The sequence below is a fragment of the Nelumbo nucifera genome, chromosome 2, assembly GCF_055504915.1.
Source record: "Nelumbo nucifera cultivar China Antique chromosome 2, China Antique-T2T, whole genome shotgun sequence".
NCBI lineage: Eukaryota > Viridiplantae > Streptophyta > Magnoliopsida > Proteales > Nelumbonaceae > Nelumbo > Nelumbo nucifera.
The window spans coordinates 41271899-41288377 of NC_142650.1; the positions used below are offsets into that span (position 1 = coordinate 41271899).

Sequence of the window (16479 nt, forward strand, 5' to 3'; positions counted from 1 at the left end):
AAAAATAGTATTACAGATATTTTAATGGATTTTTTCCTCCTGGAACCAAAATATGTTTATGATCTTTTTGGCATTTTTTCCCTCTCCAATGCTTCTCCTTTCCACCACGAAATCATGATGCGCTTCATACTTACGGTTAGGGAAAGAACTACTATTACTACTACAAGTACCAATTTTATTCTGGGTGAAGGCAAACAAGCCAAGTGGAAACATTCCATCCTGTTTATAGATTGAGTTATTTGAGCTCAGAGAAGATATCCCTACAGATATTCCACAAAAGCATATATGGACAAAGGAATTTGGAGCCAAAAAAGGAAGGAATTAAGCCAAAGCAAACATCTCAAAGCTTTCTAACCACGTCGGTAGAACCAAACAAATAGAATAAAATGGCAATGTGATGGGGTCTAGTCTGTAGTTCAATAATTGAATTCATTCTGGACCAACCAATGGAGTCATGGGTTCAATTCCAGGCTTCCAGCTTATATAAGATCAATAAAGAGTAGAAAGGTAAATGGTGAAAGTACTTGAGCAGTTATGATCACGCTTATTCTGCATTGATGTACAATTTAGTCGGCACCACCTCGGTTGAAATTAAAGACATCAAAGATTATTGCAAACCGCCTTGGTAAAATCTGTTGTTGACGAAGTGCCTCCAAGGTCGACTGTTCGATATTTCCCATCAGCTATGGTTTTGAGGATGGCGTCATGGATTTGATCTGCTTTGTCATGCAGTTCCAAATGGCGTAGCATTGCCACGGAACTCAACAGAAGAGCCGTCGGGTTTGCAAGGTTCTGAAATAATTGCAATGCAGGTTTAGAATATATATTTCTAACCAGAAAACTGTGTATTCCTACTTAATAAAACACGTTTACTCGTTGAACAGGTTCATCTATTATAAAGCATTTCTTAATGCATGTGGAGTCGGCATGCACAGACATGATGGGCCAATTAAGGCATTCAATGTAAACATGCATTTGAAGGTAAGTTAATGGGTTGTACGATAAGTAGGAATAGATGACAGCAAACAGAAGTGCAGGAAGCATGCAGAAATAACTACATATAAAATAACCATTTAACTATATACATTTCAAATACTGAAACTATTAACAGATAGGATGTAAACACTCTTAAATAATAGTCTCGAGTTTTGTGAACTGCACACAAGGTAAGAACAAATAACGATGGTAAGATTCTCTCAGTGTGGGCTTTCCATCATTCTTTGCTTTGGCCATAGTTTTTAAGGTGCCAAGGTTAGGCTAGGCAACAGGGGGCCCCTTGTCGCCTAGGCGATGGATTTTTTTTAAGCAAAACCATATATCCTAGGCTAGCTCCCTAGGTTCCATAACCATCTTACCTTAATAATTATCCATGATTTTCACAAGAAAAGTATAAATTTCATGTTTTAAGTTTAGAAAATCAACATTTTATGAGAAGAAAAGGAACAAAGGAAAGAAAGTTCAAAAAAATATATATACGGACCTCTACTTTTGTTATAGAAAAAGAAGAAAAGGAAAGGTGGAAGAAGATCTGTAAAAAGAAAATGTGTTGCTTAGACAAAAATTTTAAGTTCTTTCCTTAATTATTGGTTCAGGTTCCGAAATCTTTGAGGATTCAATCAAGGATCAAAACTTTGATACAATATGCCCCGTATCGGGTGTATTGTATTGTATTGTATCTTTGGCGCCCCAATATACATGTTTACACTTGTTTTCGGGAACCCATTTTTTAAAATAATATATATATATTTAAAAATGAAATTGAAAACCAAAGAAATAAAAAAAATAGGGAGAGTATCGTTATAAGTACTAATACACCTCCGCCGATACACAGAGGTGTATCGATACTTTGAACCATGGGTTCAATACAGCAGTTAGCAATGTTTGTGTTGATTAAACCCTAACAAATAAGAAAATAATAAAAAGAAATTATTACATAAACACATAAAATGAGTATTCTAGTTTAATAATGCCTATTTTATAATTATAATGTCAAAATATTAAAAAAATAAAAGTATTTTATAACATAGTGCATAAAACTACTTGGCGACTAGGCGAGGCGAGCCTCCAAGGGCGCTTTGTCGCCTTGACAACTATGGCTTTGGCTTTCAACAAGGAAGCACAAGTCTGTGACTATTTCGGTTTTTCTTCCAACCAGCCTATTTGGGTGCCGAGACTTAGAAGAAGAGCAAATGATTGGGAAGTGGAGTCCCTCGTTGGTTTGTTGCAAGCTTTGGACAAAGTTCAACTTCAACCCCTAGGTGTGGACAAAATCTGGTGGATCAAAGAAGTTTCTGGTATTTTTACAGTGAATTTGATGTTGAAGTCCTTACTTTCTACTGATGACCCTATCCCCCCTTAGATTTGGTTTTGGAAGACAGCCATTCCTTTGAAGGTTTTCTTTGTTTGCGTAGCTATCAAGGGTAAGATTCCCACTATAGATGTGTTGAGGAAAAAGGGTATGATCCTTGTGAATCAATGTTGCTTAAGTGAGGATGAGGAAACTGTCAATCATCTCCTCCTCCTCTGCAGCTACTCTCACAGGGCTTGTGTTCATGTTTTAAATCTGCTTGGTATGGACTGGATCACCCCTCCAGACCTGCCTCCCTTCTGGCTCAGTGGCATGGTCAGGCTTTCTCTAAGAGGGGTAAGGTGCTGTGGAAAGTCTCACCAATATTGTAAAAGGCATGGGAGGCATATGCCTGGAGGGGCGCCTCCAAGCGAAGCTCCCCCAAAATGCCCTGAGGCATATGCCAAAGACGTTGACACCTCTGAGACATACGCCTCATATGATTTTTTCATGAGGCGTGCTAGAGGCGTACACCTCATGTGCCTCTTGCACACCCCATGTAAAAAGATAGAAAAAACAAAGAAAAAAGAAAAAAGGAAAGGAAAGAAAGGGAAGGGAAAGAAAAGAAAAGGAAAAGGAAGGAAATAAAAGATAAGGGGAAAGATAAGGGGCTGGGGACTAAGCCCTCGGACACCTTTGGCTGGGGGGGCTTCGCCCACCCCCCCCCCTTTACCTAGTGATATGCATATTTATTCTTCTTAATATAAAATATTTTATTCAAAATAAAGAAAAATGAGATCCTTCATCCTCTTCTCCTTCCTCATCCCCCCCCCCTTCAACTAATGTTATGCATCTTTATTCTTCTTAATATAAAAGATTTTTATTAAAAATAAAGAAAAAATAAGATCCCCTCCTCTTCATCCTTGTGTTCGGGAGGTTTATGCCTCTTGCGTTCTGAACTACGCCTCTAGGTAGTGGAACGCCTCGCTTCACGCCTCCGCGTTTTAAAACATTGGCCTCACCTTTGGTGGTTTGTTGGTGCCTATGGAGAGTGGAATAACCACTCATTTGAAGACAAGGCTAGTCCCCCTGAGAAAGTGTGTGCAGCTGTCGGAAAAACTTTGGTGAAATGGTAACAATCTTTTCAGGAGTTTCCACTTTAAGCACTTTGTTGATCATTGGAAACCTATCTTATGGGATGAGGATTTTGCGTTGTAATCTGTAGCCTGCTGGCTTTTCTGTATTTGGCTGCTGAGGAAATCTCTCCCTCAGTAGCCTTATCTTTCTTTGTTTTAATAATATTCACCATTTCTCAAAAAAAAAAAAAGCTGAACATGTGCTAGTCCAAATACTTAGGAGGATGTCAGAATTTAACGCAATTCATCTTTCATGTATAAATTTAACGCAATTCATTGAGATTTGGGACTTGTAATTTGTTGAAATTTCATCCAAACCCTGCACCCACCATTTGCCCTAATTGTCATCCCTAAACCTTTTCTAAACAAAATGACGTCCGGACAGCCCTGACGCTAACCCATCTCTAGCCACATATAGTTTCTTTGTTACTTACCGAAAAGAAAATTATTTTTATTAACTACTGAAAAAGAAAGTATTTTCAAAAATATAGGAAATAGTACAAAGCCTCTGCATTAAAAAAAAAAAAAACTAGGTAAGTATCTCTCACCATATAAGGTCATTCCCAATCTAGTTAAACCCTCAGCCACAATTCAAACTCTAGGGATCTGAAACAGAATAGGTGCCCTGGAATCATTCAAATTTTATTGAGAAAGTGACCAGTCTTCAAGGGCCCCACTCAGCACTTTGGCTCCACCTTGTTGCATTTGCCTGGTTGCCTTCAATGGCTAAGGACATGCAAATCTGCTGCTTGGAAATATAGGTTGCCTTAACATAAGAAAGCAAGTCAATCCTTTGGCTCAGTTTGAGAAGAGTGCAAATACAAATATGTACAATGCAAAACCTTGTAACGTTGTATTTGCACTCTTCCCTAACGGAGCCATTGTTTCAATCTGTTAGTGGTGTTAGTGAAGGGGTATTTCAGTCTTTGTACTTGTTGAGAATGCTGATGTGTACTGTTATGTTAGTTCGAGTGCCTCTTACTTAAAGAAGGGCACTCAAGTCTTTGTCAATAAGTCAATAATATAATAATAGGTCTGGCCGAATCAAGGGATTAACTTTTTTCCCTAATTCGAACCAGCCTTTCTCTCTTTTCTCTCTTCTCTCTTTTCTTCTTTCCTCTCCTACTTCTTGCTGTCTACTTTACTCTACAGTCAACGAACAAGACAGAATTCTATGGCAGGTCAAACTTCAACATGGTATCAGAGCTAGGTTCACCAAATCAGACTTGCTAGAATTCTGCCTTCTGCGCATTCGAATTAGGGTTTCACTTGGGGTTCTCAGTTGTGAGTTGGAGACTGGGAAAAGGGCTGAAAAGGAGTGATCGCCCTCTTCCCTAGGAGGTCTCTATGCCTCCGATTGTGTCGTTGGTGATTGGTTGCTGTGGTTTCTAAGCCCTAGTTAGGGCTGGTACGTGTGGTGCAGTGGTGTCTCAGCCCTTCGTATGGTTGGCCTTCAGGCGATGAGGTAAAGTTTTTTTTATATATTTTTTTTTGTTATGGAATACATGAGAGGTGTAGTACAGTTCGCATGATGGGTTCTCAGATTGCAGTATGCTAGGGTTTATGCTAGGGTTTATTCTGGTTTGTGTGTGATTCGAATGGCAATAGTGTCTACTTAATGGTGAAGCTTCCTATAGTTGTGGATTAATGTTGGTGGTGTTACAAGTGTGGTTTTCAGCTTTTGATATCGCTGAAATCAGTGTGTAGACCTCGGTGAGTAGGGGTTGTGGTGTTGTAGTTTTCAACATTTAATACTGCTGAAATCAGTGTACAGACTTCGGTGAGTAGGGTTTGTGGTGTTGCAGTTCTCAGCTGTTGAAATCAGTGTGCAGATTTCGATGAAGTGTCTGTGTGTAGTGTGCAGTGTGTAGTGCTCCTAATTCAGTGCTCAGAATTAAGGGAGTTCGGCAATGGCAGATAACAGTGATAGTAAACCTAGTGTCATGATATCTACTGACTACCTGAATGTCCAAATGACCTCCATTAAACTGAATGGAGAGAATTATGTCCCTTGGGCCAAGTCTGTAGAGGTTTTTCTGAAGGCGAAGAAGAAAGTGAAGCATATAAGAGAGGAGAAACCCCCCGCTAATTCTCAGGAGTATGAAGACTGGGAACAGGAAGATGCACAGATCATTACATGGTTGTGGAACAGTATGGAACCCAAAATCAGTGTGAACTTCATGTTTCTTGACACAGCCAAAGAGGTGTGGGATCATGCCAAGAAACTGTATTCAGGTCAGGATAATACCACTAGGGTATATCAACTGTATCAGGAATACTTCAATCTGCAACAGGGAAATCAGAGCCTTGAGGAGTACTATGCCAATGTGAGGAATATCCGTAATGAGTTAAATGTCTATCATCCTCTCACTTCAGATGTCAAAGTTCAACAGCAACAGCGAGAGCAGCTTGATGTAACACGGTTTCTGGTGGGGCTGAAGTCTGAGTATGAACCAGTACGAGCCCAGATACTAGGGGGATCTGCTCTTCCATCTTTAGAGGAGGTGTTTGCTCGTCTTCGGAGGGCTTCCATTGGATCTATGGACTCTAATGTCTCCGATAAATCAGCATTTGCAGTGTCAAGAGGCCGAGGTGGCAGAAGTGGGACTCGAGGAACCCAGCCTGGCAGGAGTGGTAGTGGTGGATCTACACACATCCGTGGTGGTGGTCGTACTGGAGGCAGAGATTCAGGGGGAGCTCGTGGTAGAGGACGTGGCTCGGGTCCACGGAAGTGTACTCACTGTGGTTTGGATGGACATACCATTAACTACTGCTATGACTTACATGGTCCTCCCTCGACGTGGGCCAACCATGCCATGACTAGTGACACCAGTTTCAGCCCTACACAGGAGAAACGGTCAGCTGACCCGATGCCTTCTACTCCCTCAGATGGTCCAGGCAAGGAGATGGTGAGTGTTCCTCGTGATGAGTATGAGAGGTTTGTTCAATCCAAGTCGCAGCAGAACACAGCTTCCTTTGCACACTCAGGTATGGCTTGTTTGGCATCCACACCCAACCCCTGGATTATTGACTCTGGAGCCTCCGATCACATGACGGGAACTCCAGGTGTGTTTTCATCTCTCACTCATTGCTCAACATCACAATCTGTTACCCTTGCTAATGGCTCCACGTCATCTATCTGTGGTGTTGGTAATGTTGACCTAGACCCTGTATCCCTATCCTCTGTTTTATATGTACCTAAGCTTCCATTTAATCTTATGTCTGTTAGTAAGCTGACCAAGTCACTTAAGTGCTCCATCACTTTTTACCCTTCTATGTGTGTTTTTCAGGATCTCAAGACGGGGATGAAGATTGGTGGAGGGCATGAAGCCGGTGGACTGTATTATCTTGATGGTGGTGGACGAACGTCAACGGCTCTTCAGTCATCCATTTCTCCTCTCCAGTGGCACTGTAGATTTGGTCATCCTTCGCTGAAAGTGTTGCAGTCCTTAGTCCCTTCATTGAGTCAACTTTCTGTTTTAGATTGTGAGTCTTGTCAATTTGGGAAACACCATCGTGTTCCCTTTCGTTCTAGGGTCGATAACCGTGTGTCGAGTCTTTTTTCTTTAATTCATTCAGATGTTTGGGGTCCTTATAAAGTGATGTCATATAATGGATACCGATATTTTGTTATTTTTGTTGATGACTGTTCAAGAATGACGTGGCTCTATTTAATGAAAGAAAGAAGTGAATTATTTTCCATCTTCCAGAAATTTTATGCTGAGATCCGCAATCAATTTGGTGTTCACATCAAAATTTTCCGTTCTGATAATGGTCGTGAATACTTGTCCTCATCTTTTCGAGAATACTTGGACCACCATGGGATTATACACCAAACTTCATGTACCTATACTCCGCAACAAAATGGGGTTGCTGAGAGAAAGAACCGCCATCTTGTAGAAACGGCACGCTCCCTCATGCACCACATGAATGTTCCCAAAACTTTTTGGAGCGATGCAATGCTCACCTCTTGTTTCTTAATTAATCGGATGCCCACGTCTATCCTTGATGGTCGTTCTCCTTTTAGTGTCTTATTCCCCAACATGTCTCCGTTTCCGCTTTCTCCTCGGGTATTTGGGTGTGTCTGCTTCGTTCATAATCTGAGTCCCGGGACTGACAAGTTAGATGCACGTTCCCTGAAGTGTATCTTCCTTGGTTATTCCCGAACTCAGAAAGGGTACAAGTGTTATCATCCTAGTTCTCGTCGTTCCTTGGTATGTGCTGATGTTACATTCTTTGAGTCTACTCCGTTCTTCGTGGGGTCCGGTGCTGCTGCTTCCCCCACATCACCACCTCCTCTTCCTCTTCCTGTGGCTGATCCACCTCCTTTGGTTCCAGTCATGCCTACGTCCTTGCCTCCGGTGCCACCATTGGTTGACCGTCCACCCATCCGTCACGTGTATACACATCGCCCACGTGTACCGGCTGCAGCTCCTCCAGCTTCATCACCGTCGACAGATCCAGCTCCAGCTTCGACACCAGCCTCCGACCTAGATCTTCCTATTGCCTTACGGAAAGGTAAGCGTACTTGCACCCTTCACCCTATTTCCAATTTTGTTTCACTTACCCACCTCTCCGCTTCCCATCGCCAGTTCATATCTTTGTTATCCTCCGTGGTTGTTCCTAAGGATGTCCAGGAAGCCCTTACCTCTCCAGAGTGGTGCCGTGCTATGGAAGAAGAGCTCTCTGCTTTGCATCATAATCACACTTGGGATCTCACCGCTCTTCCTCCTGGGAAGCAGGCTGTCGGTTGTAAGTGGGTGTATAGTGTTAAGTACTTGCCAGATGGTCGTGTTGAGCGCCTGAAGGCGCGGCTGGTTGCCAAAGGGTACTCCCAAACCTATGGCATTGACTACACGGAGACGTTCTCCCCGGTTGCTAAGATAGGATCAGTTCGTGTCGTCATCTCCCTTGCAGCTATGTCTGGTTGGCCTCTCCATCAGCTCGATATCAAAAATGCCTTTTTGCATGGGGATTTGCTCGAGGAGGTCTACATGGAGCAACCACCTGGGTTTGTTGCTCAGGGGGAGGATGGTAAGGTATGTAGACTTAAGAAGGCTATTTATGGACTTAAACAGTCCCCTCGAGCATGGTTTGGTAGGTTCAGTGAGGTGGTCAAGAAGTTTGGTCTGAAACAGTGCCAAGTTGATCACTCTGTCTTCAGTCTTGACTCTTCGGCAGGTAAAATAATATTGGTGGTGTATGTGGATGATATCGTTGTGACTGGGAATGATAAAATGGGCATTGACAGATTGAAGGCATTCCTACAGGAACACTTTCAGACAAAGGACCTTGGCAAGTTGAAATACTTTTTGGGCATAGAGGTAGCAAGATCTAAGCATGGCATTAATTTGTGCCAGAGGAAATATGTGCTTGATTTACTGGAAGAAACAGGATTGTTGGGTACTAAACCGGCTGAGACACCTATGGAAACAAATACGAGGCTGAGCAGTGATATAGGTGAAGTGTTTGAAGAGCCTGGCAGATACCGACGACTTGTAGGCAAACTAAACTATCTAACCATTACTCGGCCAGATATTTCATTTGCGGTTAGTGTGGTGAGTCAGTTCATGCAGAAACCTTTGGTCCCACATTGGAATGCAGTGCTAAGGATTGTGAGGTATCTGAAAGGAGCTCCTGGTCGTGGTTTGCTGTACAGAAGTGGTGGAAAACTGGTAGTAGAAGGATACACCGATGCTGATTGGGCAGGTTCTATGTCTGATAGACGATCTACCACAGGCTATTGCACCTTTCTGGGGGGTAACCTGGTAACATGGAAAAGTAAGAAGCAAACAGTTGTGGCAAGAAGCAGTGCAGAAGCGGAATATAGGGCCATGGCACATACTGCTTGTGAACTAGTGTGGCTGAGGAACCTTCTACAGGAGATAGGATATGACATCAGTACTCCAATGAAGCTCTACTGTGACAATCAGGCAGCGGTTCATATCTCTTCCAATCCAGTGTTTCATGAAAGAACCAAGCACATCGAAGTTGACTGTCATTTTGTGAGAGAGAAGGTGCTGAATGGGGTGATAGAAACTGCATATGTTAGTACGGGAAACCAGTGGGCAGACTTGTTTACAAAAGGCTTGAGTCGGGGGAGAGTGGACTACATATGTAACAAGCTGGGATTATATGATATATACTCACCAGCTTGAGGGGGAGTGTTAGTGGTGTTAGTGAAGGGGTATTTCAGTCTTTGTACTTGTTGAGAATGCTGATGTGTACTGTTATGTTAGTTCGAGTGCCTCTTACTTAAAGAAGGGCACTCAAGTCTTTTTCAATAAGTCAATAATATAATAATAGGTCTGGCCGAATCAAGGGATTAACTTTTTTCCCTAATTCGAACCAGCCTTTCTCTCTTTTCTCTCTTCTCTCTTTTCTTCTTTCCTCTCCTACTTCTTGCTGTCTACTTTACTCTACAGTCAACGAACAAGACAGAATTCTATGGCAGGTCAAACTTCAACACAATCCATGTCTCCCATTGGGCCAAAACACATTATTATTCCCCTTGAGGAACAGCTCTCCTATTCCAGATGTCTTGAGGTTCCTAAGAGAGTTACCATCAAATTGTAATTTTTTTATAGTACCATCAAGTCAAATTTGACCTTCCCACTGATTGCAAGGGGAGAAGTCCTATTGGGACTTGGGAGAACCACCTTGGGAAGGAAGACTAAAGAATCTCTAGATAAGTATCTTCTGAGATCATTTTTCATACTCCTGAGAACTCTTCTATAACCAAAACCAAGGACTCACGTTGGGAAGAAACATAGTACTCAAGGATTCAAATGAAGCCTTCTTGTTTCTTGAATATGTTTATTTCTTTCTTTCTTTTTTTTTTGATGAATAATGAGTAAATTTATTAATAGATTAAGAGAGAAAGTTCCCAAGTTGAGGCACGAGATGCAGCCTCAGATTAAAGCAAAGAATTATAGTTTAGCCCAAAACATCTGATTCCTATGCATCCCTTCTTTAGCTAGTGAATCTGCTAACCCATTTGCTGATCTTCTTTCCCATTGGAATTGGACTGACATGTTTGTAGTTAGCCATTTGAATCTTCGTAAAGTCCCTTTATAGGACCAGGCTGCTATTTCTGGTTCTTTTAACCACTGGATCACCAACTTGGAATTACCTTCAATTAACAAACTATTCACAATTCAGTTCCTTAGAAAATTCAGCTCCTTGTAACACTGCTTGAATTTCTGCATTGACTGAGTCCCCTACTCCTATAGGGCCAGAATATAAAGCAATAATTAGCCCCTCTTTATTTCTAAACACTCCCCCAACACCAGAAGGGCCCGGATTGCCTAAACTGCTGCCATCAAAGTTGAGCTTAATGACACCCTCTTGAGGAGGTTTCCATTCTGCTGACGGTTTAGGTCTCGTACTAGAACTTTTGGCAACCACTTCCCAATTTCTCCATAAATCACCAAAGGAGAATGGAGAAAATAGTTCCAAGGTCTTTACCCAATAAATTGCTCTATTAATTAAGCAATCTCATACAATGATCCTGTTCCTCTCCTTCTCATCAAAGATCCTAGCATTTCTTTCTTCCCAAACAGTCCAAACCAGTGCATCTAGCACACCTCCACAAGACCCTACCTCTTTTCTTAGGCCACCTGAAGGTTGTAGGCTCAAATAGATTGCTAACCTACGTTGGCATTGTCCACTTGCATCCAAAGAGACAAAAGCTTTTCCCTGAGACCTACAACAAAGGGACAGGATATTAGTAAATGATAACAACTTTCTCCACTTTCTTTGCAGAGGACACACCAATTGGGGGAAATACTGAGACAAGGTCTTCTTCTTTGTAGGTTGTCTAAGGTGTTTTGTTTTTCAAGTGAGGCCTCCCAACAAGGGGCTCCCACTTTAGGGGGAACAGGTTTAGACCGTACCTCTTTACAAGGGAAAGGCTGGAGCTAAGGACAGAGCATAAGGAAGAGAAAAAGGAGGTGCAAGAGAATGTGCCCGAAGGATTAGGGGACCAAATACAAGCATCCGATTTAGAAGGGTCCAGACAGATAGGATCAAGCAAGCAAAGTAACTGTGTTGTCTGGTCAAGCTTAGAATCTCTTAAATCTCTCCTGAAACCCAAATTCCAACTGAAGCCAGATAACAAAGAGAATGAGACAAATCTTTGAACTGGTTCGTTTTTAAAGTGAGAGAGGGAATACAAAGGCAAAAAAAGGTCCTTGAGGGTTGAATTTCCAATCCATAAGTCCTCCCAAAAAAGAACCCTATCCCCAGTGCATACATCAAACCTGATTAAGTTTAAAAATTGTGGAAGAACGCCATAGATTGCCCTCCAAGGATAGTTTAATGTAGCCTTCCGAAAAATTCCAGCATCCCAACCATTGCCTTTTGCTCCATGAATATTCTCTACAACTTTGTGCCAAAGTCTTTCCTCCTCTGAAGCCATTTACCCAAAAGGGCTGAGATTTTCTTCCCTTGGTTACCCAATCCCAAACCCCCTTGCTCCTTTTTCTTGCATACTAATTCCCATCTTACCAAATGATCCTTCCTTCCCTCTCCAGGCTCCCACAAAAAGTCCCTCATTAGTTTCTTTACTTTTATTACCTCCCTTTGCAGCATCCTAAATACGGAAAGGAAGTAAATTGGGAGATTTGCTAAGGTGGATTGAATTAAAGTAATTCGACCCCCCAAGGTCACATAATTTCTTTTCCAGGCCACCAGTTTCTTAGCACACCTTTCCACCACGGGATTCCAAAAGCTTCCCTCCCTAGGATTGTCTCCTAATGGTAACCCCAGTTTATTTATTTCTTGTGCAGCCTACATCATAACATTAGTAATTGCTATTTCTAAGTCCTAAAAGCCTAAAACAGGTCCACAAAGCTGTCTCCTTGTATAAAAGCTTTGCCTAAGTGATAATAACAATCTAAACTTCCAATCTTCTCTAATTTAAAAAATGTCCCTAAAGAAGAGCTTATTTTAGATGCATAGCAAGCCTTTCCAGGTTGAAGCTTATCCAATCAGCCTATGTTTAGTTTCTCCACCATACTATTTTCTAATAAACTCACAGCCTGTTCATGTTTTGTTTGCCCATCTATGTGTTTGTGTTTGTGTGTGTGTGTGTGTGTGTGTGTGTGTGTGTGTGTGTGTGTGTGTGTGTGAGAGAGAGAGAGAGAGAGAGAGAGAGAGATCCAAAATATCCTTACTCTCCTAAATCGCTAAACTTGACCAAGGATCATTTTGAGTCCTTATGGTTTGAGTCTTGAATAAGAGAGATATTTAGTATGTAGAAGTGAGCCCTTCCCATGGCATAGTTGAGAAATAAGCAAGTCAAGAAGTATGACCCACAGCACCACACAATATGAAGCCATGCAAATGTGTCTAATTCTGTGCAACTATATATCTAATGGAGAATCATATATTTATAGATATAATGTGTATGTATGAATTATGAAAGTATCAATATAAGAGAGAGAGAGAGAGAGAGTTCATGGCTGACCTTCCCAGCTATATCAGGTGCTGAACCATGCACAGCCTCTGCCAGAGCAATGCCCCCTTCACCAATATTACAGCTGTACAAGGTGTGGTGGATGAGAAGTTATGTGGAATTATACATCCTGTAGAAATAATTGAGGAAAGATTGATACCTTGGAGTCAAACCCAACCCCCCAATCAAACCAGCACAGAGGTCACTGATGATATCTCCATAGAGATTAGGCATCACTAGTACATCAAAGAGTGTCGGATTTTTAACAAGCTGTTAAGAAGTGAGCCACAACATAAGTAGCAACAGTAATAAAGCAAACCATTGATTTCTTAATAAATGAATAATGATATCATGAAAGCAAACCATTGATTTCGTGATATGAATTATATGATAGCATTAGTGTAAAAGAAAATCAATTGAAAAAACTAGACATTATTGGAATTGTTTGACTGAAATTTCCTTGCTGTACAGTTAGTATTCCTTATTGAAGTGTTATTCATATGTGCTAAATTGGGACAAATGGATGGCCTGTAGTGCAGCATATGGCTCCATACCACACATATAACATGCCTGACCCCCAATACATGTAAAATATGTGGCATTAGCAAAGTGCAGGCAATACCATCATACAACAATTGTCTATGATGACCTCCTCATAGGTTATCTCAGGGTACTTTTCTGCAACCTCACGGCAACACTGGAAATAAAGAATGACCAAATGCATAAGTACAAAGGAAATAAAACAAATAGGAAAGGTTCATCACTTGAATTTTGAGATTGTGAATCAATAGACCTTGAGAAAAAGACCATCAGTCTTCCTCATGATGTTTGCTTTGTGTATAGCAGACACCTTCTGTCTTCCATGGGTCTTGGCATAGTGAAAAGCATATTCAGCCACCCGCAGACTTGCTTGGCGGGTAATGATCTTGAGACTCTCAACTACACCCCTTACCACCTATCACCATAGAAAAATTCATATTGCTTAGTAAAAGTTCATGGAATCAATTTAGAAACAAAAAAGGAATATAAAAAGGGAACAAACTGATATATACTTACTTGATGCTCCAGGCCACTATATTCTCCTTCAGTATTTTCCCGAATTGTGACAAGATTGACATCATCATATCGAGTTCTATAGCCAGGGAGACTGTAGCAAGGTCTGACATTGGCATAAAGACCAAGTTCTTTCCTTAGAGTAAGGTTCAAAGACCTGTGTCCTTTCCCAATTGGTGTAGCCATTGGCCCTTTCAGTCCAACTCTATTTCTACGAACTGATTCCAAACTCTCCCATGTCAGAAAACTCTCTGTTCTGGGGTCCACTTTGTCCCCCACAAAGTGTTCTTCCCATTCTATAGGCACTTCAGCTGCATTGAATACCTGCATTCACTCAATCAGATTGAATCTTAAACCATAAGCATCTAAGAGGAGAGCAATCAATATGAGATTGGTTTTATTTAAGGTCAAGCAATTCAAAAGAACCCACGAGGTTGTCAGTGGATTCATTTTGGATGAACCAGTAGATGGACCATATTCAAACATGTCTGAACATAAAAGGGTGGACTCTAGGTTAGATTCTACATGTCTGATAGGGTTTGAGAACCTGGGGATATATGGACTATAAGCTGTTTGGATTTTTATTTCCACCAAGGTCATTCTGTTTGTGCTACTAAGCTGCATGCAAGTTCTTAAATAGTCTTTGTCCTCTTTCAGGAAAGCATTCTGACTAGTGGATAAGCCTGATCAATATATACTTGAAGAAAAGATATCTAAAGTTGATTCAACAAAAAGTAGATCTCATCCATACATTAAGGTGAGTTTCAGATCTTCAAACTTGATCAACTCGAGCATCTGCATAGAAATCTAATTTTTTTCGTCGTTTGCATAAAATTCTTAATTATTACTGGGGCAATGCAGTTCAACCTAAGATTCATAAAATGTTGCAAGGCTCAACTTGAGGACCAGAGATTCATCAATATAGCTATTAGCTGTAATCACTGATAAGAATACACAAGTACTTCAATAAATGATTTATTTCAGGAATGCAAACTAAGAGTGTTGTTACTTATTTGTTGATAACCATCAATGAGAAGCACATGCAAGCTGTGGTGCAGAAGTGATACAACCACAGTCAATCTCTAGTGGATCTAGAAGTGCAGCTCCTTGCCCATCGTCATGGCCCTGGCAACAACTTACCTACCAATTTAGTCCCAGGCCATCGTGAAACCCTTTTTACCACTATCAGAAATTCTGTAACTTCATGGGGCCTACTTAACGCGTTTGACCATATAAATGATGCTCCATCAATGAATTGTTCTCAAGTCTTAATGAATCAGATGCCTTTAGACCTATAACTTTAATCCTATTGGATTTTTCCAGATCAATACCCTAAACCTATCGCCAGTATCATTTCTAATCAACTTTTCTGTGTCCCGACTACCGATAACAGTTGAACACAAGAACTGTTTTAAGAACACGGTGAAATCGAAGAAATAACACCTGATTATGATCGTAGTAAATAAGCAAATAGCATTCATGATAGGATATGGCTGAATTTTGTAAAACTTAAACACAACCGGACACAAATAGAATGCAAGTATAGAATGATAGAATTATGAAGAATCAAAATGAACAGATGCAAGTCAGAACAAAAGGCGGGAAAATAAACAAAAAGACCAGTGGAGGCGCCGAGGGGAACCAACCTGCTTTACGGAATCGGCAATTTCAGGCCCGATACCGTCGCCAGGAAACAGAGTCGCTCGGATCGGCTGAGTGGATGAAGCGGAGGTTGAAATAGTCCGAACAGGAGACGAGATAAACCCAATGGAATTAGGGCTTTCGATCAACGCAGTTGAAATCTGTTCAACTGAACGGCTACGAAGAACGCGTCTGAGGATTTGAGACGCCATGGGGGGAGGGAGGATAGGGGAAGCAAATACCAGCGAGGCAGCGATAGTTTATAGTGGCCGGACATTAAAAATAAAACATAGAGGAGACGCCTCTACTAAAAACAAGCTTGACATACATTCAAAGCCGGATGGATGAACCGGGCTGACCTTGTACAGTAGGCCCGGTAGGGTATCAACGTTTTATTTGGGGGGAAGGGAGGGGGGGGGGGTAAACTCACAAAAATTGCATAGTTCGTTAGTTAATTGTATGATGTGATGATACGTGCCATTTAAAACTTTTGAAAATATTAAAATTACTCTTTGAAATAAGATATTGTTCATCATCTTCTTCCTCGATAATCAAAAGATAGTTAAAGCTGAGCTGAATAAATTGGTCGATACCATCAAGTTTGGGCATTTGGATGGTTGATAAAGAAAATTAGATGACACCCAACAGGTATTTGCATCATTTCACATGCCACTTAACAACCGTTAACAATTTTGGACTAAACCGAGAGGTTTTGGAAGTTCAAATACTAGATTGGCATATTTTAAAATTCGGGTACCAATGTACAGGGTATTAATATGCAACTTACATTTTTTTACAAGAGAGAAATTACAACAATTGTGAAAAGGAACACAATAGAGTGCTCGCCGCTATAATATAATAGGCATTTGGCACCAAAGCATTCCATTATAGCTGATGTGGCATGA

General features: G+C 41.1%; 1 protein-coding gene across 1 annotated transcript; it reads right to left on the bottom strand.

Moving 5' to 3' along the window:
- Positions 1 to 321: 321 nt before the first annotated feature.
- On the bottom strand, positions 322 to 15931 carry LOC104599244 (isocitrate dehydrogenase [NAD] catalytic subunit 5, mitochondrial-like). The gene is made up of 7 exons (XM_010261703.3): positions 15580 to 15931; positions 13937 to 14257; positions 13674 to 13835; positions 13503 to 13577; positions 13041 to 13150; positions 12893 to 12965; positions 322 to 792 (listed from the first exon to the last, which is right to left on the bottom strand). The coding sequence occupies exons 1-7, from the start codon at positions 15784 to 15786 to the stop codon at positions 601 to 603; spliced, it is 1140 nt and encodes a 379-aa protein (XP_010260005.1). The 5' UTR covers positions 15787 to 15931; the 3' UTR covers positions 322 to 600.
- Between the last annotated feature and the right edge of the window lie 548 nt (positions 15932 to 16479).